The sequence below is a fragment of the Chiloscyllium plagiosum genome, unplaced genomic scaffold (genome assembly GCF_037043375.1).
Source record: "Chiloscyllium plagiosum isolate Xiang-an unplaced genomic scaffold, Cpla_swu_hap1 HiC_scaffold_13, whole genome shotgun sequence".
NCBI classification, from domain to species: Eukaryota; Metazoa; Chordata; class Chondrichthyes; order Orectolobiformes; family Hemiscylliidae; genus Chiloscyllium; species Chiloscyllium plagiosum.
In genome coordinates, this window is record NW_028270151.1 from 8,124,482 (window position 1) to 8,151,187 (window position 26,706).

General features: G+C 44.7%; 1 protein-coding gene across 4 annotated transcripts in view; it reads right to left on the bottom strand.

The window, feature by feature from the left end:
- LOC122555670 (sodium/hydrogen exchanger 9-like) overlaps window positions 1-26,706 on the bottom strand; it is a 482,562-nt gene that overhangs the window by 451,348 nt on the left and 4,508 nt on the right. For 3 of the 4 annotated variants that reach the window (XM_087993313.1, XM_087993315.1, XM_087993314.1), the window contains exon 2: window positions 19,217-19,419. The exons of the other annotated variant lie outside the window; for it this stretch is intronic. In XM_087993313.1, coding sequence (XP_087849439.1) covers window positions 19,217-19,419 — 203 coding nt within the window. The remainder of the gene's footprint in view (window positions 1-19,216; window positions 19,420-26,706) is intronic. 4 annotated transcript variants of the gene reach the window in all.

Here is a 26,706-nt window from a genome sequence, read left to right on the forward strand (position 1 = left end):
TTTTCTCACCATTTAGAAAGTAGTCTATGCTTTTATTCTTTTTGCCAAAGTGCAAGACCTCGCACTTGCTCACGTTAAATTCCATCAGCCATTTCCTGGACCACTCTCCCAACCTGTCTCGATCCTTCTGTAGCCTCCCCACTTCCTCAGTATTACCTGCCTGTCCACCTAACTTCGTATCATCGGCAAAATTCGCTAGAATGCCCCCGGTTCCCTCATCCAAATCATTAATATATAATGCGAACAGCTGTGGCCCCAGCACCGAACCCTGCGGGACACCGCTCGTCACCGGCTGCCATTCTGAAAAAGAACCTTTTATCCCAACTCTCTGCCTTCTGTCCGACAGCCAATCCTCAATCCATCCCAGCAGCTCACCTCGAACACCATGGGCCCTCACCTTCCTCAGCAGCCTCCCGTGTGGCACCTTATCAAAGGCCTTTTGAAAGTCTAGATAGACCACATCCACTGGGTTTCCCTGGTCTAACCTACTTGTTACCTCTTCAAAAAATTCCAACAGGTTTGTCAGGCATGACCTCCCTTTACTAAATCCATGTTGACTTGTTCTAATCAGACTCTGCTCTTCCAAGAATTTAGAAACCTCATCCTTAATGATGGATTCTAGAATTTTACCAACAACCGAGGTTAAGCTGATTGGCCTATAATTTTCCATCTTTTGCCTTGATCCTTTCTTGAACAAGGGGGTTACAACAGCCATCTTCCAATCATCTGGGACCTTTCCAGACTCCAGTGACTCTTGAAAGATCTCAACCAGTGCCTCTGCTATTTCCTCAACCACCTCTCTCAGAACTCTAGGGTGTATCCCATCGGGGCCAGGTGATTTATCAATTTTAAGACTTTTTAACTTTTCTAGCACTCTCTCTTTCGTAATGGCAACCATACTCAGCTCAGCCCCGTGACACCCTTTAATTTTTGGGATATTACTCATGTCTTCCACTGTGAAGACTGATGCAAAGTACTTGTTAAGTTCTCCTGCTATTTCCTTATCTCCCATCACTAGGCTTCCTGCATCAGTTTGAAGTGGCCCAATGTCTACTTTTGCCTGTCATTTGTTTCTTATATACTGAAAGAAACTTTTACTATTATTTCTAATATTACTGGCTAGCCTACCTTCATATTTGATCCTCTCATTTCTTATTACACTCTTTGTTATCCTCTGTTTGCTTTTGTATCCTTCCCAATCTTCTGATTTCCCACTGTTCTTAGCCACTTTCTAGGATCTCTCTTTTTCTTTAATACATTTCCTGACTTCCTTTGTCAGCCAAGGTTGTCTAATCCCTCCCCGGTTAATCTTTCTTTTCTTGGGAATGAACCTCTGTACAGTGTCCTCAATTATACCTACAAACTCCTGCCATTTTTGCTCTACTGTCTTCCCGGTTAGCCTCTGCTTCCAGTCTATTTTAGTCAGTTCCTCTCTCATGCCCTCATAATTACCTTTATTCAACTGTAACACCATTACATCCGATTTTGCCTTCTCCCTTTCAAACTCCAGACTGAACTCTACCATATTATGGTCGCTACTTCCTAAGGGTTCCCTTACTTTAAGATCTTTTATAGAGTCTGGTTCATTGCAAAGCACTAGGTCCAGAATAGCCTGCTCTCTTGTCAGGCAGGAGCAAGCTGACTGGACCTCATCACTCCGTAAAGGGGAGAAAAAAAGGCGGCTTTGTGAAGGCTTTGGTTTGGTGGATATTGAGAATATGTTTCCACAAATGGAGAGATCAAAACTAAATTAAACAATGTGGTAGCAGAGTCTTTGAAAACATTAACTGCATTTGACAAAGCCAGTGTGAGTTCATGAAAAGCAAATCATGCTTACTAAAACCATGGGGAGTTTGTGTTTTGAGGATGTTAAGAGTTGAATAGATGAGAGAGAGGCAATCGATGTTGTGTATTGGGATTTTCATGAAATTTGCACTAAGTCCCTCATAACAGGTTAGTGCAGCAAACAAGATTGAGGATAATTAATCAGCAGAGATTGAGAATTGTTTGAGGGAGCAGAGTGGGGAAAGACTGGGTCTTTATCGGAGCAGCAGGCAGTGACTAGAATTAGTGCTTGGGCCGGAGATCTTCAGCTCACTACAGTTACACAGGGCCGTGGTGAGACCACCCTGGAGTACCGAGTGCAGGCTTGGTCTCCCTCCATAATGCTTACCGAAGAATGCAGTGAAGGATCATTCAGCTAACACCAGAGATAGCAGGACTTTTGTATGAACAGAGATTGGTTTCACTGAGCCTGTGTTCATAAGAACACAAGAGCTGGAGCAGGTGTAGGTCATCTGACCCTTCGAGACTGGACAGCATTCAAAGTGTTCAAAAAGATGAGATGGGAATCTGATTGAAACGCATAAAATTCTAATAGGGCTGGAGAGATAGCTTCAGGAAGGATGCTTCCCCTGCATGGGAGGAGCCTAGAACCAGAGGACACAGTCTCAGGATATGGGTAAACCATTTAGCACTGAGATGAGGGAAGATTTCTTCACTCAGAGGGTAGTGAGCTTGTGCAATTCTCTCCCTCAGAAAGCTGAGATCACCAAGGCACTGAATATATTCAAGAAAGAGAGATGCATTTTTAGATCATAAAGCCATTAAAGGACATGGGAAATATGCCATTGGGTCAAAGATTAGTCATGATGTTTGGAGGGTGGCAAATGTTATTCCCTTGTTCAAGAAAGGGAATAGGTATAATGCTGGGAATTACAGACCAGTCAGTCTCATGTTTGTGGTGGGCAGATTATTGGAGAGGATTCTGAGAGACAGGATTTATGATTACTTAGTAAACCATAGCTTGATTAGAGATGGTCAGGTCATGCCTCACAAGCTTACTGAATTCTTTGAGGATATGACAAAACATGCTGATGAAAGTAGAGCAGTGGATGTAGCGTATATGGATTTTAGCAAGGTGTTTGATAAGGTTCCCCATGGTAGACTCATTGAGAAACTAAGGAGCCTGGGATACTGGGAAATCTGGCTGGCTGGATACAGAATTGGCTGGCCCATAAAAGACAGAGGCTGGTGGTATGTGGAAAGTATTCAGCTTGAAGATTGGTGACCAGTGGTGTTCCACAGGGATCTGTTCTGGGACCTCTGCTCTTGGTGATTTTTATAAATGATTTGGATGAGGAAGTGGAAGGGTGGGTTAGTAAGTTTTCCGATGACATGAAGGTTGGCGGAGTGTTGGGCAGTTTGGAGTGTTGTAGTTTGCAACAGGACATTGACAGGATGCAGAGCTGGGCTGAGAAGTGGCAGATGGAGTTTAACCTGGAAAAGTGTGAAGCGATTCATTTTGGCAGGTCGAATTTGAATGCAGATTACAGGGGTAAAGGCAGGATTCTTGGCAGTGTGGAGGAACAGAGGGATCTTGGGGTCCATATCCTTAGATCCCTCAAAGTTGGCACCCAATTTGATAGGGTTGTTAAGGTGGTGTGTTGGTTTTCATTAGCACGGGGTTGAGTTTAAGAGCCGCGAGGTTATGCTGCAGCTCTGTAGAGCTCTGGTTAGATCACACTTGGAATATTGTGTTCAGTTCTAGTCACCTCATCATAGGAAGGATGTGGAAGCTTTAAAGAGGGTGCAGAGGAGATTTACCAGGATGCTGCCTGGAATGGAGGGCATGTCTTATGAAGAAAAGGTTGAAAGAACTGGAGATTTTTTCACTGAAGCAAAGAAGGATGGGAGGTGACTTTATAGAGGTGTACCGGATGATAAGAAGCATGGATAGAGAGTGGAGAGCCAGAGAGGTTTTCCCAGAGTGGAAATGTCGATTACGACAGGGCATAAGTTTATGGTGATTGGAGGAAGGTTTAGGGGAGATGTCAGAGGTAGGTTATTTCCACAGAGACCGGTGGGTGTGTGGAATGGACTGCCAGCGGTGGTAGTAGAGTCAGATACATTAGGGACATTTAAGTGACTCTTGGACAGGCACATGGAAGATAGTACAATGAAAGGTACGTAGGTTAGTCTGATCTTAGAGTGGGATAAAAGGCCAGCACAACAGAGGGCTGAAGGGCCTGTGTTATTCTATGTTCATACCCAATAGCTAAGCAGGCTCGAAGGGCTGAGAGAACTCCTCCTGTTCAAAGTTAAAAATCACACAACACCAGGTTATAGTCCAACAGATTTAATTGGAAGCACACTAGCTTTCGGAGCGACGCTCCTTCATTAGGTGATAGTGGAGGATGAAGGAGCGGCGCTCCGAAAGCTAGTGCTTCCAATTAAACCTGTTGGACTATAACCTGGTGTTGTGAGATTTTTAACTTTGTACACCCCAGTCCAACACCGGCATCTCCAAAATCATGCTTCCTGTTCAAGGTTTCTATGTTTCTATATTTAGATGTCATGCATAGAAAAAATTTACCAAGCAATCCAAGAGGCATTCAGAACTTGCACAAAATGCACAAACTGAATTGTGAGAATGGTTTTGAGTAAATCTGAACAGGAGAGGTAGTTGGGAGACATTTCAACCCAAAACATTTTACCATTCATCACCGTTAGACTCATCATTTAATTTGGGTTGATCTTTTCCCAAATGTTAACAGCAGCAGTTTTTCTCCAAGAAAGTTTAGATTTCACGTAGTACTTAAAAGGATTCCACTAAAAGTATGGTTATACTTCATGGGACCACTGGCACATTACTTGTTGGAAAGATTTAATGTTGGAAAGATTTATCACAGCACTTTCGGTGCTTACAGGAACTCCATAGAGAATTGAGACTCTATTTGCAATTCTTGATACATAATGCATGTATTTAATCCACTGGTTGTACCTATCAAAAACACACCACAACCACACCAAACCCACATTGTCCATTCAGGTATCAGTTTCTCAGCTATAATAGCTAAATGCTTACTCATTTACACAGCACACAACGGCAGACACTGTAACAAACAAAAGCTGCACACAAGCAGCTGGGAGTGGACAGTTAGCTCTGATGTCACATTCGAATATATAACTTTCTCCCCAGCTCAAAGCACAAAACTGAAGTGTACTATCACGGGACTTGCAATATTTGAAGTCAGGACATCCGTACTAGAGTGGGATCTCTCGTGCTAACAATCGTATTAACAGGCTTTCCAAGTGCCTGCTTCACTTGTACAGAGACTCAATTCTAAAAGGCTCCTGTCTGAAAGACAAGACCATGGTGGAAGATAAACCCCACACTGTTGAATGGAAGGTTGCTGAGCACCATTTCCTGTGTAGGGATCAAATTTGCAATCAACAAAAGCAAGTTACTTTAAAAAGTGCAGCTAATTAAGTAAATCTATCAAATCAAACATCCATCTCTGGAAGTATCTGCACACCCAGGCATTTACCTTACCCTTGAGAATGTCAGCCCAGCTCCAGCACAAAACTTCCATTTATACACTTTTTAAAACTCATGCTTGGTGTATACACCCCTCCTGATGTTTCAGACCTTTATGGGAAGTCGATGGCCAAGTGTTGTTATCAGTGGACTGTTGACCCAGAGACCCAGCTAACATTCTGGGGACCCAGGTTTGAATCCTGCCACGGCAAATGGTGGAATTTGAATTTTTAAAAATGTCTAAAATTGAGAGTCGAATGAGGAGCATGAACCCATTGTTCACTAATGTTCTTCAGGGAAGGAACTGGTTGACTTCTCCACCTCCTGATGCTGCCTGGCTTGCTGTGTTCTCACAGCCTCCCACCTGTCTATTTAATATAATACGGTTCTGTCCCCCTTAGTGCAAGAACTCCCCACCTATGTGCGGGACACCACCCACGCCCTCCACCTCCTCCATGATTTTCGCTTCCCCGGTCCCCAACGCCTTCTCTTCACCATGGACATCCAGTCCTTGTCCACCTCCATCCCCCATCACGAAGGACTCAAAGCCCTCCGCTTCTTCCTTTCCCGCCGTACCAACCAGTACCCTTCCACTGACACCCTCCTTCGACTGACTGAACTGGTCCTCACCCTGAACAACTTCTCTTTCCAATCCTCCCACTTCCTCTAAACCAAAGGAGTAGCCATGGGCACCCGCATGGGCCCCAGCTATGCCTGCCTCTTCGTAGGATATGTGGAACAGTCCATCTTCCGCAGCTACACTGGCACCACCTCGGCGCTACCTCGTGCTCCCACAAGGAGGTTGAACAGTTCATCCACTTTACTAACACCTTCCACCCTGACCTCAAATTCACCTGGACCGTCTCAGACTCCTCCCTCCCCTTCCTCGACCGCTCCATTTCTATCTCGGGCGACCAAATCGACACGGACATTTACTATAAACCGACCAACTCCCACAGCTACCTAGACTACCCCTCCTCCCACCCTGCCCACTGTAAAAACGCCATCCCATATTCCCAATTCCTTCGTCTCCGCTACATCTGCTCCCAGGAGGACCAGTTCCAAAACCGTACAACCCAGATGGCCTCCTTCTTCAAAGACCGCAATTTCCCCCCAGACATGGTCGACGATGCTCTCCACTGCATCTCCTCCACTTCCCGCTCCTCCGCCCTTGAGCCCCGCCCCTCCAATCGCCACCAGGACAGAACCCCACTGGTCCTTACCTACCACCCCACCAACCTCCATATACATCGTATCATCCGTCGTCATTTCCGCCACCTCTAAACGGACCCCACCACCAGGGATCTATTTCCCTCCCCTCCCCTATCAGCGTTCCGAAAAGACCACTCCTTCCGTGACTCCCTTGTCAGGTCCACACCCCCCACCAACCCAACCTCCACTCCCGGCACCTTCCCCTGCAACCGCAAGAAAGGCAAAACTTGCACCCACACCTCCCCCCTTACTTCCTTCCAAGGCCCCAAGGGATCCTTCCATATCCGCCACAAATTCACCTGCACCTCCACACACATCATTTACTGCATCCGCTGCACCCGATGTGGCCTCCTCTATATTGGGGAGACAGGCCGCCTACTTGCGGAACGTTTCAGAGAACACCTCTGGGACACCCGGACCAACCAACCCAACCACCCCGTGGCTCAACACTTCAACTCCCCCTCCACCAAGGATATGCAGGTCCTTGGACTCCTCCATCACCAGACCATAGCAACACGACGGCTGGAGGAAGAGTGCCTCATCTTCCGCCTAGGAACCCTCCAACCACAAGGGATGAACTCAGATTTCTCCAGTTTCCTCATTTCCCCTCCCCCCACCTTGTCTCAGTCGCAAAACTTGAACTCAGCACCACCTTGCTAACCTGCAATCTTCTTCCTGACCTCTCCGCCCCCACCCCGACCTATCACCCTCACCTTAACCTCCTTCCACCTATCACATTTCCAACATCCCTCCCCAGAAATCCCTCCTCCCTATCTTTTATCTTAGACGGCTTGGCGCACAGTCCTCATTCCTGAAGAAGGACTCATGTCCGAAACGTCGATTCTCCTGCTCCTTGGATGCTGCCTGACCTGCTGCGCTTTTCCAGCAACTCATTTTCAGCTCTGATCTCCAGCATCTGCAGCCCTCACTTTCTCTTATTTACCTGATCCTTACCTGGTCTGGCCTACACAGGACTCCAGACCCACAGCAAAGTGGTTGACTCTTCACTGCTCTCTTAGCAATTAGAGATGGGCAATAAATGCTGCCTAGGCAGTGACATCCTCATTCTATGAATAATAAAAAAAAACTGGTCTATTCAAAGTTACCTCCAAGTAGGTATTAATGGGCCTTCTACCGAAATCACTTGCTGGTGTGGTGTTTAGGCAGAGAGTTCTAAGATGTCAACACAGTCACGATGAAACAATAAGTAGTGAGGATGATGTAGGAGGGACTTGGAATGAGTGACGTGCCCATGTACCTGCTGCCATTTTCCCTCTTTGTAAGTCATGGGTCTGAGAGCTGTTGCCAAAGATTCCTTGGATGAGTGTTACCTTGTAGCCACAGGGATGTTGTTGGTGCATGGAGCGCGCGTTTAACATGGAGAATGGAGTGTAGTTAAATGGGATGCTGCTTTCAGAGCAATCAATACTCTTCCAGCAATACTCAATTAAGGTAAATAGATGGTATCCCCCAAACTCCTGCCCTACACCGTACGGGTGGTTCTACGTTCCAGAAAGTTACTCACATAGAATACTTGTACTTACATGGTTTTTTAAGGGATTTTCTGGTTGGCTGCTGAATACAATTCTAAGAGTTGTAAGTTCAGAATGATAGTGACATGGATTTGGAGGAGAGATGGTCATGTTCTCCTTTTCCTTGGGAGATGCCTTTTCCTGGACAGCTTGCTATTCCTTGGTGCAGGATGGAATGTTAGCCAGTTTTATCACATGCAGCCGTGTGAGGAGACCGGCTCGGAATGCCTGTGAACGCAGGATTCAAGATTCCCAATGGTAGGCGAGCGCAAGCAGGTGGTCCTACTCTTAATTTCCAGCATCCCCACCCCCAGGGATATTCTTTGTGCCTGGCCCTCTGGTGGGGTGGCCCTGGGAGTCCCCACTTGGACATGCAATCCCAGAAAGGTTAATTCAGTCAAACACAGGCAAGAAAACCTTCTGCCGATTCCTACCTATCGGCTTCCCAAATGATGACTCCTTACTCGATATTGAACACGACTTGGAAGAGGAGGGTTAGATAGGGTGGACAGGAAGAGCCTTTTTCCAAGTACGGGGACGGCGAGCACAAGGGGGCATAGCTTTAAATTGAGGGTGATAGATACAGGACAGATGTCAGAGGTGGTTTCTTTACTCAGAGAGTAGTAAGGGTATGGAATGCTTTGCCTGCAACGGTAGTAGATTTGCCAACTTTAAGTACATTTAAGTCGTCATTGGACAAGCATATGGATGTACATGGAATAGTGTAGGTTAGATGGGCTTCAGGTTGGTATGACAGGTCGGCGCAACATCGAGGGCCGAAGGGCCTGTACTACACTGTAATGTTCTATGTTCTAAGAATCCAGAACTGACTCTGGCTGCAGAATGTCAGTGAACAGCACCAAGAGCAATTTGGATGCAACTTTTCTGACTGAGCTGGCCAAATCCTGACAGCAACTGGTCAAAGAACCAAAGAGGAAAAGGAAGTCACTCAACCTTGTCTTCCCTCACCTACCTATCCCAGGTACATCTGACCATCATAGCATTAGGAGGATTAAGCATCACAGAGTGCCTGGAGACAAAGTCTGGATTCCTCACTCTAACATTACAATCAAGCTACAGGATATTTTGTCGGACAATCGAATACCGGATAACAGTTGAGCCAAGCATCAGGATCTTGCAATCTTCTCCGGATAATCCGAAATGTCGATAATCGAATGCTGGATAGTTGAGGTTCTGTTCATCAAAAATCTGGAAGACGGGAATGGAGCTGGAGCCTGGAAATTTATCAATGCTTGAAGGACCTTTGGTCATGTCAGAAGCCAAAGAGGAAACATTACAATCAGATCAAGGTGGGATGGGGAAAAATGATCTACAATCTCTCAAGTAATTGTGGATGTTATTAAATGTAGCTTAATGCTCACAAGCAGGGCTTAAAACTTGCTGCACTATGAATTCCAGCATGTTGAGAGAGAATGAGATTTGGTCGTTACACTGAATAAATATCTAAAGACGCACAGACAAAGCACACAGGCTGACACATGCAATACTGGAGTGTACAGTCAAGTGGAGAGAAACGGGGCACTATCAGAGGTGCCATCTTTCAAGTCATAGAGCTCAGTTGGCTGGGTGACCTGTTTATGATACAACGTGATAAGACAAACGAGAAAAGTTAGGCCATTCAGCCCATTGAATGGCAGAGCAGACTCAATCATTGCTGATAAGTTTCGCATTCCCATTCTCCCGCCTTCACCCCGCAACCCTTGATCCCCTTGACAATCATGAACCTCTCCATCTCACAGTCTTAAATATACCCAATGTCCTGGCCTCCACAGCCTTCTGTGGCAGTGACTTCCATAGATTCACCACTCTCTGGCTACAAAGTCCCTCCTAATATCCATTCTAAAAAGGTCTTGCCATTCCTCTAAGGCTATACCCTTGGGTCCTAGTCTCACCGACCAATGGAAACATCTTCCCAACATCCACTCTGTCCAGGTAATTCAGTGATGCCAACAGCGTGGGGTGGGTCCAATTACCACTTTAGCTGAGGTGACCATGGAGGACTCTCCTTCTCAACCTCTCCTCTCACACGGGGCATGGTGACCCTCAGATTAAACCACTACCTGTTGTCTGTCTTTCTCTAATGAGAGAGTGGTATTGTGGTCTGGCAAAACCATGTTAACCCTACCTTTATCAATACATGGGATGATGATGATACCATGGATGGCCATTGGACTCATCATGTCTTGTGCAGTTTCCCTGCATGAGCAACCCAACTGACTCCAAACCCCTTCCTAAATCCTGAGGCCACAGACATTTATTCTTTTCAGATAATTATCCAAATTCCTTTCAAAAATCTCAACTGAGTATACTTCCTTCATTGTTTCAGATGATGCATTCCAATCCCTGAAAAGAAACAACTTGCACAGTGACGGGGTAAAGGCACTGTAGTGGATCTAAGGGAATTGATTTTGCTCAACTAGAACATAGAACATTACAGCACAGTACAGCCCTTTAGCCCTCGATGTTACGCCAACCTGCAAAATTAATCTGATGCCGATCTAACCTACATCATTCCATTATTACCCATATGTATACCCAACGCCCATTTAAATGCCCTTAAAGTCAGTGAGTCTACTTCTGTTGCAGGCAGGCCATTCCATGCCCCAACTACTCTGAGTAAAGAAATTACCGCTGGTATCTGTCCAAAACAGCTTCATTTCCCTCAGCCTTTCCTCATAAAAACTTCCTTCCAAACCAGGCAACATCCTAGTAAATCTCCTCCGAATCCTTTCCAAAGCTCCACATCCTTCCTAAATGCAGTGACCAGAACTGCACGCAGTACTCGAGGTGTGGCCTTACCATTGTCTTGTACAGCTTAAACATATCTCGTGGCTCTGAAACTCAATTCTCTACCAATAAATGCCAACACACCATATGCCTTCTTAGCAACCCTATCAACCTGGTGGCAACGTTCAGGGATTTATGCACCTGTACACAGATCTCTCTGTTCATTTACACTACCAAGAATTTTACCATTATCCCAGTACTCTGCATTCCTGTTATTCTTGTCTGTATTAAACTCCATTGCCACTTCTCAGCCCAGCTCTGCATCTTATCAATGTCTTTGTAACCCACAACATCCTTCGGCACTATCCACAACTCTGCCTACCTTAGTGCCATCCACAAATTTACTAGCCCATCCTCCTACACCCACATTCAGATCATTTATAAAAATGACAAACAGCAGTGGCCCCAAAACTGATCACTTTCAATCCCGAAACTCCTTATTTTTGTGTAACAGCCCATCGTGTGGAACCTTATCAAACGCCTTACTGAAGTCTATATACGCCACATTAACCACTTCACCTTCACCCACCTGTTTTGTTGCCTTCTCAAAGAACTGAACAAGGTTAGTGAGGCATGACCTACCCTTCACAAACGGTGTTGACTATCCCTAATCAAAGTATTCCTTACAGTATTCCTTATAACCTTTTCCAACACCTTACCACAACCGAAGTTAGGCTCACTGGCCTATAATTACCAGGGCTGTCCCGACTCCCCTTCTTAAACAAGGGGATAATATTTGCTATCCTCCAGCCTTCTGGCATGACTTCTGCTAACAATGATGACAAAGATCAAAGCCAAAGGCTCTGCAATCACCTTCCTGGCTTCCCAGAGAATCCGAGGATAAATCGCGTCTGGCCCCGGGGGCTTACATATTTTCAGATCTTCCAAAATTGCTAAAACCACCTCTTTGTCAACCTCAATCCCATCCAAACTTGCAGCCTGTATCTCCATATTCTCACTAACATTGTCCTTTTCCAACATGAATACTGATGAAAAGTATTCATTAAGCGCTTCCCCATGTCCTCAGATTCCACACATAACTTTCCACTCCTATCTTTGATTGGCCCTAATCTTACTCTCGTCATTCTTTTAGACCTGATATACTTATAGAAGGCCTTAGGGTTTTCCTTGATCCTATTCACCAACAACTTCTCATGAACCCTCATAGCTCTTCTTAGCCCTCTCTTTCGATCTTTTCTGGATAACTTAAAACTCTCAAGCCCCCTAACTGAGCCTTCATGCCTCATCCTCACATAAACCTTCTCTTGACAAGAGCTTCAACTTCTTTCGTAAACCATGGCTCCCTCTCTCGACAACTACCTCCATGCCTGACAGGTATATACTTACCAAGGACCCGCAGTAGCTGTCCCTTGAATAAGCTCCATATTTCAAGAGCGTCCATCCCCTGCACTTTCCTTCCCCATCCTATGCACCCGAAAACCCATTATATGTCAAGCTAAATGACGTCCTCTTATGAGAGGAACCATTCCGAGATTCTATGATTCCCTCAAACTTGCTTCTCATCCCTTTTGAGAATTGCAGTGGTATTTTAATTTTTCTTTATACCCTGAACTTCTTAGTGTTTTCAAAGAATTAGAAATTTGCCTAGTTTAGTTACAGATGGGGCAGAATTTCAGGGCAGCTTGCCTTTACCTGCTTGAATATTTCCAAGGAAGATGTGCAGCTGATTAGAACAATCCTAATATCTCCATGGAAACTACAATCTGAAATTAATTTGCATGCTGGTCCATTCTGCAATGCATCTTGGTCTATAAAAAAAGGTGTTACTGAAATAAATCCAGGTGGTATACAATGGAGACAAAAACAGAAATTGCTGGAAAAGCTCTCCTGGTCTGGCAGCATCTGCGGAGAGAAATCACAGCAACAGTCACTTAACCCGAAACGTTAACTCTGATTTCTCTCCACAGAAGCTGCCAGACTTGCTGAGCTTTTCCAGCAATTTCTGTTTTTGTCTCAGATTTACAGCATCTGCAGTTCTTTCAGTTTTTATTATGGGTATAAATTGGGCAAAGTTACAAATGTAAAGCTTTTAAGCAGAAGGCAGACGTCGTTGCTGCGTACATAATTCATTGAAATGTTCATCACCACTAATCACGAGACTGAAATAATAGTCGTGTTAACACCCTGGGGGTCACCAATGACCAGAAACCAAATTGGACCAGTCATATCAATATCATGCCAATGGGAACAGGTCAGAGGCTGGGAATCCTGTAGTGATTAACTCACCTCCTGACTCCCCAAAGCCTGTCCACCAGCTAGAAAGCACAAGTAAGGAGTGTGATGGAATACTCCCCAGTTGCCTGGACGGGTGCAGCTCCAACAACACTCAAGATGCTAAGTATCGTTTAGATCAAAACAACCCACTTGTTTGACATCCCATCTATCATGTTGAACATCTACTCTTTCCACCACCTACTCAGTAGCAACAATGTGTATCATTTACAAGATGCACTGCAGAAATTCACCAACAACCCTGAGACAGCTCCTTCCAAACCTACAACTACTGGCATCTAGAAGGACTAGGGTAGCAGATACTTGGGAATACCCTCTCCTCAAATTTCCCCTCCAGGTCAGACACTATGTTGACTTGGAAATACATCAGAGTTCCTTCATGGTCACTGGGTCAGCATTCCGGAACTCCCTCTTGAATAGCATTGTGGATATATCGCTAACCCAAGTAGTGCAGTGGTTCTAGAAGGCAGCTCCCCACCACTTCACCAGGACAATTAGGGCAATGAATGGTGGCCAGCAACAAAAACATCCCTTAATGAATTAAACAAAAAAGAGTAGAATTAACAATGCTGTGCTGGATTATATTGGCAAAGTAGTCACACACCAAAATCAAAAACACTGCACTGTCCTTATTTCTGATAATGGTTTAGCCCTCATTAAAAATCCAGCTCACCTGTATCGTTTTGGGCTCTCCACAATATATGAGCTCCTGGAAAAGCAGCCACTTGAATAATACCTGGTGTAAAGACCCTTCGATATCCTGTAATATCAAGGTGGCGGTGGGCAGCAGGGCTGTTTAGGAAAGGATTTTCCTGCTCCTCAGATGCCTCCTGACCTGCTGTGCTTTTCCAGCACCACACACTTGGCTCTTTCAGAAAGCTGAAAGACTGTAAAGCTGAAAACTTTAAAATAATGTAAAAATGATGATATTTCGTCAGTGTGGTTTGGTTTTGACAGGCTCCACTGGGAATGGAGACAGGTCAGACAAGCTCACCATGAGGTTCGGTGTCACAAGGCTGTTCCTAACAGGCAGCAGCACTGCTCTGTAGAACAAGTCACTCGCACATAGAGCACTTACACACTCACTGCCAGCATCGGAAGTAAGAGTTGGATGAAATTGCTTCAAAAGCTCAGCAAGTCTGGTAACGCCAGTGTCATCTTGTATGGATAATCTAGCTCATCAAACAACCACAAGCAACATCACGGGTAATTTAATGTTAGATTGCTACTGTCAAGTCAGGTGTGCAGTCATGAGAGTGAACAACATTGGCCTTTAATCAAACAAAACAATCTACAGAAGACGCCAAGAAGGAACATCTTAACGGTACCTTAAAGCGTCAGCTTCCACATGAAAGGATGCTACTATGAGCCAGCTCTTTCAATTCTGCTCAGTAGCAATGCCAGAGAACCATATCTACTCTGGACAGTCAGAGAGAATCACTGATGTGTTTGAGCAGTGTCTGAAAGTGCGTTGAGCTCTTGCCTTCTGAAACATTGCTACCCACTGGGTATTCTACGCAATAGTAGTCCAATCATGCTGATTGGAAAAATGCCAAGTATTCCTGCAGCAAAATGTTTTAAACATTAACGTACATATCCAAGCGCTTAGTTGAGGAAAGTAACAAGCCAATTTAAGAGGATGGTGGGAGGAGTTTTCACTGTGGATATACATTGAAAAAAGAAACAAAAAGCTTACTTCACAGAAACAGCTCACAGACAGAGTTTACAATTAGACTGCATTAGTTAATGTGCCCAGTTTCCTATTGAACTAATTTAAGAATTAGTTGTGCAACACAAGGTAACAAAAGCAAGAAGTTCTATACATGTAAATCTGAACTCAAGGGAGGAAAGAATTCTTGTCTCACTGCCCTTTGATCCTAATCTCTCACTTAGTTTAAATGCACTTTTAAAACATTTAAAACATAAAACAAAGCTACAATGGTTTAATCACTCACAGACATATTATAAAAGAGATGCTAAAAACAATGAAGGCCCTGAGATTGATTGGTGCTTCAACAATAATTTTATTAATAACATTTTTGGTTGAAAGAACTATTTTCTATTTTTCCCATATTGAATCTCAGAATCCCTACAGCGTGGAAGCAGGCCATTCGGCCCATTGACTCCACACTGACCCTCCAAAGAGCTTCTTACCCAGACCCACCCTATCCTTGCATTTCCTATGGTCAACCCACCTTAACCTGCACATCTTTGGACTGTGGGAGGAAACTGCAGCACCCAGAGGAAACCCATGTAGGCACGGGGGAGAATGTGCAAACTCCACACAGACAGACAGTCACCCCGAGGCTGGAATCGAACCCGGGTCCCTGGCGCTGTGAAGCAGCAGTGAGCCACTTTGTTTATCTTGCAAAGTTAGAAACCGTGCATGTGTTTAGATGATTCCATCCAGATTGAGCACATGGACACATTATTTTTGTCCAGGCCAATCATACTAAGTCAAGACTTCCATAAGGAGCTCAACACTTCAGGTAAACGTGTAACCAGGACAAAAGAACACAAAAGACAATGTAAAGGATCATACAACTATGAGCAGTGTAATTCTTGAGCAGTGTTGTTTTATTTATGTACTGAAATGTCAACAAGGAACAAGAGTAGGCCATTCAGCCCTTTAAGACTGCTGCCCCATTCAATAAGATCTGATTTTAACTTCAATTCTGCATTCCTGTACATCCTCCAATAACTTGCATCCTCTTGCTCATCAAGAATCTATTTGGTTTTGTCTTAAAAATATTTAAAGATACTGCATCCACTGCCTTTTGAGGAAAGGAATTCCAAAGACTCTCAAAACAGAAAGACCCCAAGAACTGCAGATGCTGGAAATCAGAATAAAATAATTAAATTGCTGGAGAAAATCAGCAGGTCTGGCAGCATCTGCGGAGAGAGAGCTCAGTTAACATTTTGAGTCCAGTGACCCTTCTTCAGAACTCAGAGTGCTGAAGACGACTCACTAGTCCCAAAAAGTAAACTGCATAAAAACTGACAGAACTGCAGATGCTGTAAATCAGAGACTAAAATAGAAATTGCTGGAGAAAAATCAGGTCTGGCAGCATCTGTGGAGAGAAATCAGAGTTAACGTTTCGGGTCAAGTGACCCTCCCTCAGAACCCCTCAGTTGTATCCTTGATTTCTCTCCACAAATGCTGCCAGACCTGCTGAGCTTCTCCAGCAATTTCTGCTGTACTCTCAACCCCTAGGAGAAAAATAAAATCCTCATCTTTGCTTTAAATGGGTCCCCCTGATTGTTTTTTTTTAAAGCAATCACCTTGGTCCCGATTCTCCCTCAAGAGGAGACATCCTTTCTGAACCAACCTGGCCAAGTCCCCTCAGGATCGTATCGTTTCAATTATATCATCTCTGACTCTTGGCAACTCCAGAGAGGACAGGCCAAGTCTGTCTAACCTTTCCTCATGAGGTAACCTGCTGACTCCAGATACAAATCTGATAAAGTTTAGATCAGAGTGGTGCGAGAAAAGTACAGCAGATCAGGCAGCATCCGAGGAGCAGGAAAATCGACGTTTCGGGCAAAATCCCTTCATCAGGAATCCAGATGAAGGGCTTTTGCCTGAAACGCCGATTTTCCTGCTCCTCGGATGCTGCCTGACCTGCTGTGCTTTTCTCGCACCTCTCTGATCTAAACTCTGGTTTCCAGCATCTGCAGTCTTCACTTTTGCCTACTAATCTGATAAACCTTCTCTGAACTGCTTTCAGTGCATTAATGTTCTTCTGTATGGTGACCAATACTGTACACATTACTCTGGATATGGTCTTAGCAATGCACTGTATAATTGAAACCTAACCTCCCTACTCTTGTATTCAATTTTCCTCACAATAAATCGTAACAGTCTATTAGCTTTCTGATTATGTGTTGTACCTGCAGACTAACCTTCTACAATTCATGCACAAGGATATCCAAACCACTCTGCAGCCTCTCACCATTTCAGACAATATGCCTGGTTTTCATTCTTTCTTCTAAAATATACCATCTCACAATTTCCCATATTGTACTTTTGCCTGCTTTTTGCCCACTCACTTAACCTGTGTATCAGCATGCAGGCTCCTTCTTCATCTACAGAACTCACTTTCCTGCCCATCTTTAGAGTCATAGAGATGTACAGCACGGAAACAGACCCTTCGGTCCAACCCATCCATGCCGACCAGATATCCCAAGCCAATCTAGTCCCACCTGCCAGCACCCAACCCATATCCCTCCAAACACTTCCTATTCATATACACATCCAAATGCCTTTTAAAGGTTGCAATTGTACCAGCCTCCACCACTTCCTCTGGCAGCTCATTCCATGCCCGTACCACCCTCAGTGAAAAAGTTGCCCCTTCGATCTCTTTTATATCTTTCCCCTCTCACCCTAAACCTATGCCCTCTAGTTCTGGACTCCCCGATCCCAGGGTAAAGTCTTTGTCTATTTATCCTACCCACGCCCCTCAATTTTATAAACTTCTATAAGGTCACCCCTCAGCCTCCAACGCTCAAGGGAAAACAGCCCCAGCCTGTTCAGCCTTTCCCTATAGCTCAAATCCTCCAACCCTGCCAACATCCTTGTAAATCTTTTCTGAACCCTTTCACATTTCACACATCCTTCCAATAGGAAGGAGACCAGAATAGCACACAATATGCCAACAGTGGCCTAACCAATGTCCTGTACAGCCACAACATGACCTCCCAACTCCTGTAATCAGTACTCTGACCAATAAAGGAAAGCATACCAAACGCCTTCTTCACTATCCTATCTACCTGTGACTCCACTTTCAAGGAGCTATGAACCTGCAGTCCAAGGGCTCTTTGTTCAGCAACACTCCCTAGAACTTTACCATTAAGTGTATAAGTCCTGCTAAGATTTACTTTCACAAAATGCAGCACCTCACATTTAACTGAATTAAATTCCATCTGCCACTTCTCAGCCCATTGGCGCATCTGGTCAAGATCCTATTGTCATGAGGTAACCTTCTTCATTACACCTCCAATTTTGGTGTCATCTGCAAACTTACCAACCAAACCTCAAGCTCACGTCCAAATCATTTACGTAAATGACAAAAAGTTATTGTGTCATCAGCAAATTTAGCTTCAATAATAGCTTCTAACAATTTTCTTTTGTGTTTATTTTGGAAATGGGAAAAGTCTGTTATTGAGAAAAATAACATTCAAAAGCAATAAAGAGAAAGTTGAAGCAATCCAGTGACCTTATTGTACAACCAGTGTGATAAACTGACATTGGAAAGTGGATTTGAATGCACATTTATCATGTTTGGCAGAAATATGACAAAAGGAATCACGTTGCGTAGGCCGGAATCACGCTGCGTAGGCCAGAATATGCACACGTGCAAGATCTCTAACGAGATGAATAAAACTGAGGCACAGTCTAAGAAACCTCCCTATGACTACAATGTGAGTTCGATAACACAGCAAGACCACAGGTGGTTTTTGCATGACCAGCTGCAGCAAGGAAAACTGGTTAAGCTTTGGAGTTTCTGATAACATTTGAACACTAGAATCATCCAGTACAGAAGAGGCCCTTTGGTCTATTAAGTCATTGCCATCAAAACTTTACTACTGTCCACACAGATCCTACTTTCCAGCACAGTGCCCAGAGCCTTGAACGTTATGACCATTCAAGTGCTCATCTAAGTACTTTCTAAAAGGTTACGAGGTTTTCCACCTCAATTACCGTCCCAGTGCCTTCCAGATTCCCACCACTCGCTGCGTGAAAATATTTTTCCTCAACCTCTCTCTGCCTTTCACTCCAAAATGATGCCCCCTCCTTACTGACCCCTCAACCAAGGGGAACAGTTGCTTTCTATCCACCCTGTCCACGCCCCTCATCATCTTACACACCTCTATCAGATCAATCCCCACCCTCCCGCAACCTTCTTTGCGCCTATCTAGCCTTTCTATCGCTGAAATGCTCCATCCCAGGCAAACATCTGTTAGCTTCTAACATCATCTGAACTTTGTGATGACCATCTTTCTGTTTACAGAGTACACTGCACCAAGTATGGTCATTCACAGTTTAACCGTACTCTCCAAGTGCATCGTGGGTCTTACATTATGACCTTACCTTCCGAAGTATCTCATTCCCCTGCCGATTATTCACGTTGTGTTTGGCAATCTCCCGCTTGAACTCATACTCATACAAGCGGTCTGTAACGTTTAGCAGCAAAGTCCCAGGGCTAGTGGTCACATTCTCACAATGGTGCACGATACTGTTTTCAGGATCAGGGGACGGAATGGCATAACGTAGGATCAGTCCCATTATCAGACCTAAACAGATCAAACAGAGAACCTGTTGCCAGCTTTTCACAATCATTCGTCCTCACTTGAGTTCTCAAATTACCGCGAGAAACAATGTGCGATAAATATATTTCAGGATTAGCACCTTCTGGGTGATAAAGGTGGAGGGTATCAGTGATCCAGAACTCCAGGTCCATGTGGCCTAGCAGCATTATTGCTGGACCATTAATCCAGGGAACCTGGTAACATCACTGGACGAGTCAGTCAGAACCCCAGGCAAATGCTTGGGTGACCGTGTTTCAAATCCAGCCACAGCAGATGGTGCCTCAGGGAGGCAATGGCATAGTGGTCTTACCTCTTTTGCCACCTATCCACTCCACCCAATCACCATCACCCCCCACCTTCATCTCCCTATCGCATTCCCAGCTACCTTCCCCATAGCCACACCCCCCCCCTCCCATTTATCTCTCAGCCCCCTTGGGCCTCCCCCCCTCCCATTCCTGATGAAAGGCTTATGCTCAAAACGTCTACTCTCCTGCTCCTCGGATGCTGCCTGACCTGCTGTGCTTTTCCACTCTTGCCACACTTTTTGATGGTTAATCCGGGGACCCGGGTTCAGATCCCACCACGGCAGATGGTGGAATTTGAATTCAGTGAGAAGCTGGAATTAAGTGCCTGATGACGATCACAAATTCATTGTCAGAAAAGCCCATCTGGTTCACTAATGCCCTTTAGGGAAGGAAACTGCCATCCTTACCTGGTCTGGCCTATGTGAGACTCCAGACCCACAGCAATGTAGTTGACTCTTAACTGCCCTCTGGGCAATTAGGGATGGGCAATAAATACTGGGCTAGCCAGCGAATCCCACAACCCAAACAAATTAAAAAGAAAAGGAACACAATGTAGGGTCACCAACGTTTACTCTGAAATGCTTTACCACCAGAGCCTTATTAGATGTCTGTGGATAATAAAATTCTATAGCATATTTGAAATATGACAGTTTAGTTAAATTAATGATGTGGAGAATGCTGGTGTTGGGCTGGGTTGGATAAAGTCAGAAGTCCCATGACACCAGGTTATAGTCCAACAGGTTTATTTGGAATCACAAGCTTTCAGGGCACTGCTCCACAAAAAGGAGTTGACATAACGAAGGAGCAGCACTCTGGGCTGTACGGTGGCTCAGTGGTTCGCACTGCTGCCTCACAGCACCAGACCCAGGTTCAATTCCAGTCTCTGGCGACTGTCTGTGTGGAGTTTGCACATTCTCCCAGTGTCTGCGTGGGTTTCCTCCGGGTGCTCCAGTTTCCTCTCTGAGTCCAAAGATGTGCAGAGTAGATAAATTGGCCAGGCTAAATTGCCCACAGTGTTAGTCAGGGGTAAATATAGGGTAAGGGAATGGGTCTGATTAGATTATTCTTCGGAGGGTCAGTGTGGACTTGTTGGGCCGAAGGGCCTGTTTCCATACTGTTGGGAATCTAATCTAATCTTAACCTTTGAACTCTAATCTGGTGTTGGTGACTTCTGGCTAGGTTAAACTGATACTTTTGTGGCGTGTAAATGCATGAACAAGGAAGTGATGGAAGTCCACTTGTGGTCAGTGGAGATTTTGACACACACACATAACTCAGCTATTTACACATGAGGGAAGGGGAGCAGAAAAGCAACCTGCTGGGTGAATTTCCTGTGTAATAGTTTAAATACTTCCCAACAATTAATTCCAAAGTGACAAGAGTGGAAATGAGTCACCTCGGAGATGGAGGAGAAACAAAAGGAGTCGGAGAACAGGATTTTAAAAAAATCACAAGTACTTCATTATAACGGAGAACTGTGAGCTCCACTTTCTTTATTCTACTGTGCGAGGACTGGAGGACAGGTTTTCACCTAAATTAGTGGCATGAACCAGGAAGTATCAGAACTAAATACAGCAGCAGTGACAGCAATGGAGGTGTGTAATAGACAAAGCATTGTTGTATCACTTGTTTTTACTTCCCCAGCTGAGGAAAACTTTTATCCCTGTGTGTTCAATGTTTTTTTAAATCATAATAATGAATTCTATTCTATGCAGTTCTTTTAAAGTCATTGAGACGTACAGCACGGAAACAGACCCTTCGGTTTAACTTGTCCAAGCCGAGCAGATATTCCAACCTAATCTACTCCCATTTGCCAATGCTTGGCCTATATCCCTCTAAACCCTTCCTATTCAGATAGCCAACAAGATGCCTTTTTTAAAAAATCAAGAAAGTTTAGAAGGAGCCAAGGAACAAAGGAATAATGATACTTTTATGCGTTTACCCAAGTCGCTCATATTTCTGACATGACCAGCCCTTACCAGGCAGTACAACAGCTCAGTTGAGGTTCTGAAGCAACAAGCATTAAGAAAGCGTCGAAATTGTACAATCTGTAACTCAGTACCTTTGAGAGAGAAAGTGAGGACTGCAGATGCTGGAGATCAGAGTTGAGAGGGTGGTGCTGGAAAAGCACAGCAGGTCAGGCAGCATCCGAAGAACAGGAGAATCGACATTTCGGGCATAAGCCCTTCATCAGGAAAATGTCGATTCTCCTGCTCCTCAGACGCTGCCTGACCTGCTGTGCTTTTCCAGCACCGCACCCTCAACTAGGTACTTTAGTACCTCATGGCAACTGGTGAACTTTTCACTGTACTCACGTGAGCACGTGACAATGAACCGAACACAATTCAGTTCAAGATATGAATGCATTGGAGCGTGCGCAGAAATGATTTAGAGTGAATGGTCCGATGTGAGTCTTCAGTGATGAGAACAGGTTAAAGAGGTTGGGACTGCTCTCCTTGGAGTGAAGGTGTTTGAGAGGAGTTTTTATAGAGGTTTGCAAATTCATGAGTGTACCAGATAGAACAGAGAGCAACGTGTCACTCAATCTCTAAGGAAAAAGCCCAAATGAGCCTCGATTTAAAGTGACATGCAGATAAAGCAAGGGCAACGTGAGAAATGTTTTGTTTCACTCAGCGAGTAGTTCGGGCCTGGAGTACACGGCCTGGGAATGTGGTGCTGGGTTGGTTCAACCGGAGCATTCAAGATGGTTATTTGAATAGAAACAATGTGCATGGGTTTGGGGAAAAAGGCAGGAGATTGGAGCCAGCGCAAATAAAATGGGCTGAATGGCCTCCTTCTGCATTGCAATATTTCTGTGATTCAAGACTTAACTATCTTAGGCCTTGAGGCATCTTCTCCCATGTCCTTAGCCCAATCCCCACACACCAAGCTCTGTTATCACAGTGTGGCACTGGAAAAGCACAGTCGGTCAGGCAGCATCCGAGAAGCAAGAGAGTCAACATTTTGAGCATAAGCTCTTCATCAGGAATCTGGCCACATGGTCTGCTATTACACACAACCCATTGTTAGCCACTAATAGGCCCTGTTAGCAGCCGCTCGTTCTCCCAGGCTGATAGCTATCCAACTGGTCAGGTCCACGCCCCCCTACAACCCACCCTCCCATCCTGGCACCTTCCCCTGTCACCGCAGGAACTGCAAAACCTGCTCCCTCACCTCCATCCAAGGCCATAAAGGAGCCTTCCACATCCATCAAAGTTTTACCTGCACATCCACTAATATCATTTATTGTATCCGTTGCTCCCGATGCGGTCTCCTCTACATTGGGGAGACTGGACGCCTCCTAGCAGAGCGCTTTAGGGAACATCTCCGGGACACCTGCACCAATCAACCCGCACCAATCAAATGTGGCCCAACATTTCAACTCCCCGTCCCATTCTGCCGAGGACATGGAGGTCCTGGGCCTCCTTCACCGCTGTTCCCTCACCACCAGACACCTGGAGGAAGAACGCCTCATCTTCCGCCTCGGAACACTTCAACCCCAGGGCATCAATGTGGACTTCAACAGTTTCCTCATTTCCCCTTCTCCCACCTCACCCTAGTTCCAAACTTCCAGCTCAGCACTATCCCCATGACCTGTCCTACCTGCCAATCTTCTTTTCCACCTAACCACTCCACCCTCCCCCCGCCCCCGACCTATCACCTTCATCCCCTCCCCCACTCACCTATTGTACTCTCTCCCCACCCCCACCCTCCTCTAGCTTATCTCTCCATGCTTCAGGCTCTCTGCCTTTATTCCTGATGAAGGGCTTTTGCCCGAAACGTCGATTTTACTGCTCCTCGGGTGCTGCCTGAACTGCTGTGCTCTTCCAGCCCCACTAATCCAGAATCTGGTTTCCAGCATCTGCAGTCATTGTTTTTACCTACCTGATAGTTATCCACTCCCACACTTGTCCAACTGTTCTTCTCCCTCTTTGGGTTCTATCTTCTCCCTCACACCCTATCCTCTGCACCAAAAAATAACTTGTTCCGAGCTACCATCAGTTCTGAGGTAGGGTCACTGCACCCAAAACGTTAACTCCGCTTTCTCACCACAGATGATGCCAGACCGGCTGAGCTTTTTGCAGTAATTTCTGTTTTTGCTCAAGACAGCTCAGCCTGGCACGTGAAAGAAACTTGTAGGAGAAGGAAGTCATTCTTGTTGTTTGATTTCAAAAGGGTTAGTGTGAAAGCTCATCACAGGATTTATACTGCAGTACAGGCTTCCTTTCTTAGGATGGCAGGCTTTGATGCCAGGCTCATACCACTGTCCCCAAGTGGCCTTTTCCATAAATATTTTATGACGTGGAGGTGCTGGTGTTGGACTGGGGTGGACAAATCCAGGAAGGTTTAAAATTATAAAGAAAAGCTGGATAGGCTGGGACATTTTCCGCTGGAGCGTAGGAAGTTGAGAGGTGACCTTATATAAAGTTTATAAAAATCACCAGGGGTATCGATAGGGTTCATGGTAGCTGTCTTTTCCCCAAAATGAGGAATTTCGAGACTGGGGGGGGCACATTTTTAAAGGCGAGAGGAGTGAGATTTAAAAAGAAGACATGAGAAGCACAATTTTATTTTAACCCAGAGGGTGGTTAGAAGGTGGAATGAACTTCCTGAGGAAGTGGGAACAGTTACAATGTTTAAAAGATATTTGGATGGATATATGAACAGGAAAGGTTTGGAGGGATATGGGCCTGGTGTGGCAGATGGGACTAGATTAGTTTGGGATTGTGTTCAGCATGGACTGTTGGACTGAAGGGTCTGTTTCTGTGCTCTATGACTCTGCAAGCCATACAACACCAGGTTACAGTCCAGAAGGCTTATTTCAAATCACGAGTTTTGATGAAGGAGCAGTGCTCTGAAAGCTTGTGATTTCAAATAAACCTTTTGGACGATAACCTGGTGTTGTGCAACGACTGAATAACTTTTTGAGAATAAATGAGTAAACCTACTATCACCATGATCTACTTATTGTCCCAAACATGGTGCAGTTGAAAGCCCAAATGTTTAATTTGGGTAGTCAGAGAAAGGAGCTAAACATCTTTAGTGAAGGGCCATTATTAATGAACTAAAGATTGCTGCAATAACAACAGCTTAAAAGACAGCATTAACATTCATTTCTCCAAAGAGATGGACAGCAACTTGGGGAGCCCACTTATGTGCAGAATTACTCAGGAACCTGAAGTCTACATCAATTGCACCATTGATATTTCTCACAGCCTGCAGCCTCTCTTTCATTTGCATTTTGTTACAGCAAAAATTGTTTGCTGTAAAAGATTTTGAGAAATTATTAAACCTGCTGAATAAGGTCTAACTAATTTTGTTTTTAAAAATGGTACTAACTGCAGAATTAGTGCTAACCAGGCCTAATAATCCTGGGAATACCAGTTCTGTAATAGTGAACCAAATTTCTCAGTGATAAAAGAATAAATTCACATTTTTAAAAATGTTTTTCCTTCATTTCAGTCTTTTTTGTAATTATTTACTTAACTACATTTATTTAATAAACTGAAAATTTTTAAAAACCACACAAACCAAATACTTCTAATTTTTTTGCTTTGCTCGACGTGAATAGTTCAATTTGATTGGCAGCCGACTAGGTTACTGTGTCACTGCTGCTGCATTCCAAAACATCACTTGACTATATGTTCGTGGTAAGCTACTTCTGCCAAATCTCTCCACAAGAGTCTTTGTTCACTGTCACAGACAGAATATTGTCCTTTGTACTGCCTGTGAACAGTACGCTGGCATATAGAAGTTATGAGTTCTCTTACCCTGAATGCACTGACAAAATAAATCCAACAGTGAGCTTTTGGTGAGGTGCAAAGTAAAATAAAAATGATTATTACAGCCCCATATTTTAAAATACAATATCTCACATGCTTAAAGGGTAGAAACATTAGAACTCAAAGCAATATTCACTTAAAAATCACAGTTACTTTTGTAGTAGGCCTGTTGCTTCTTAGATGATGGCGAGGCTTTAACAGGTGAAGTAAATGCCTGGTAAAGCAAAGGAAAGTTATGAAGGTCCATATGATGTAGGAGCAGAAGGCCATTCAGCCCATCATGTCTACTCCACCAAAGAGATCATTGTTAATCTGACAATCCTCGGATCCACTTCCCTGTCTTTCCCCTATAACCCTTGCTCCCTTATTGATTAAGAATTTCTTAAAGTACAATCCAGCCTCTATAGCCCTCTGTGGTAAAGGATTCCCCAGATTTGATACTCTTAGAAGAAATCCCTCCTCATTTCTGACAGGAATTGGCCACCCCTTACACCGAAGTATGCCCTCTGCTCCTCCCGGTTTCAACACGGACAAACTGATCAAGTTTATTGTTGTCCAGTTCCCAGGAGGTTGACCTTCAGCAGAGTTCAAAGTTGGAACACATGGAGAAGACTGTTTCTGCAACTCTCATGTAATGAGGCAGTTGTTTAAGACTGGGAACTGTGTGAAGCACCCAATGACAGAAAGCCACATAATTTGCGAGCAGATATTTGAATAATCTGTGGTCAAGTTTTCAGAAGTACAACAACAGTTTCCATCTATTAGCTCATCAAAGGCAGGCTTCCTCCAACTCAGTCACTCCGCCTTTAAACATCCTGCAGTTCACAAAACAGTGCTTAATCCTCGACCCCCAATTTATACACAAAATCATCTACGGGGCAGCACAGTGGTTAGTACTGATGCCTCACAGCACCAGGAATCCAGGTTCGATTCCAGCCTTGGGTGACTGTGCAAACTCCACAAAGACATTCTAGAGTCTGTGCGGGTTTCCTCGCACAATCCAAAGATGTGCAGGTTAGGTAGATTGGCCATGGGAGATGCAGGGTTATAGGGACGGGGTGGGTCTGGGTGGGCTGCTCTTTGGCAGGTCAGTGTGGACACGATAGGCTGAATGGCCTACTTCCACATTGTAGGGGTTCTATGATATTCCCAGCTTAGAGATCAACGTTCAAGGAAAAGAGCTG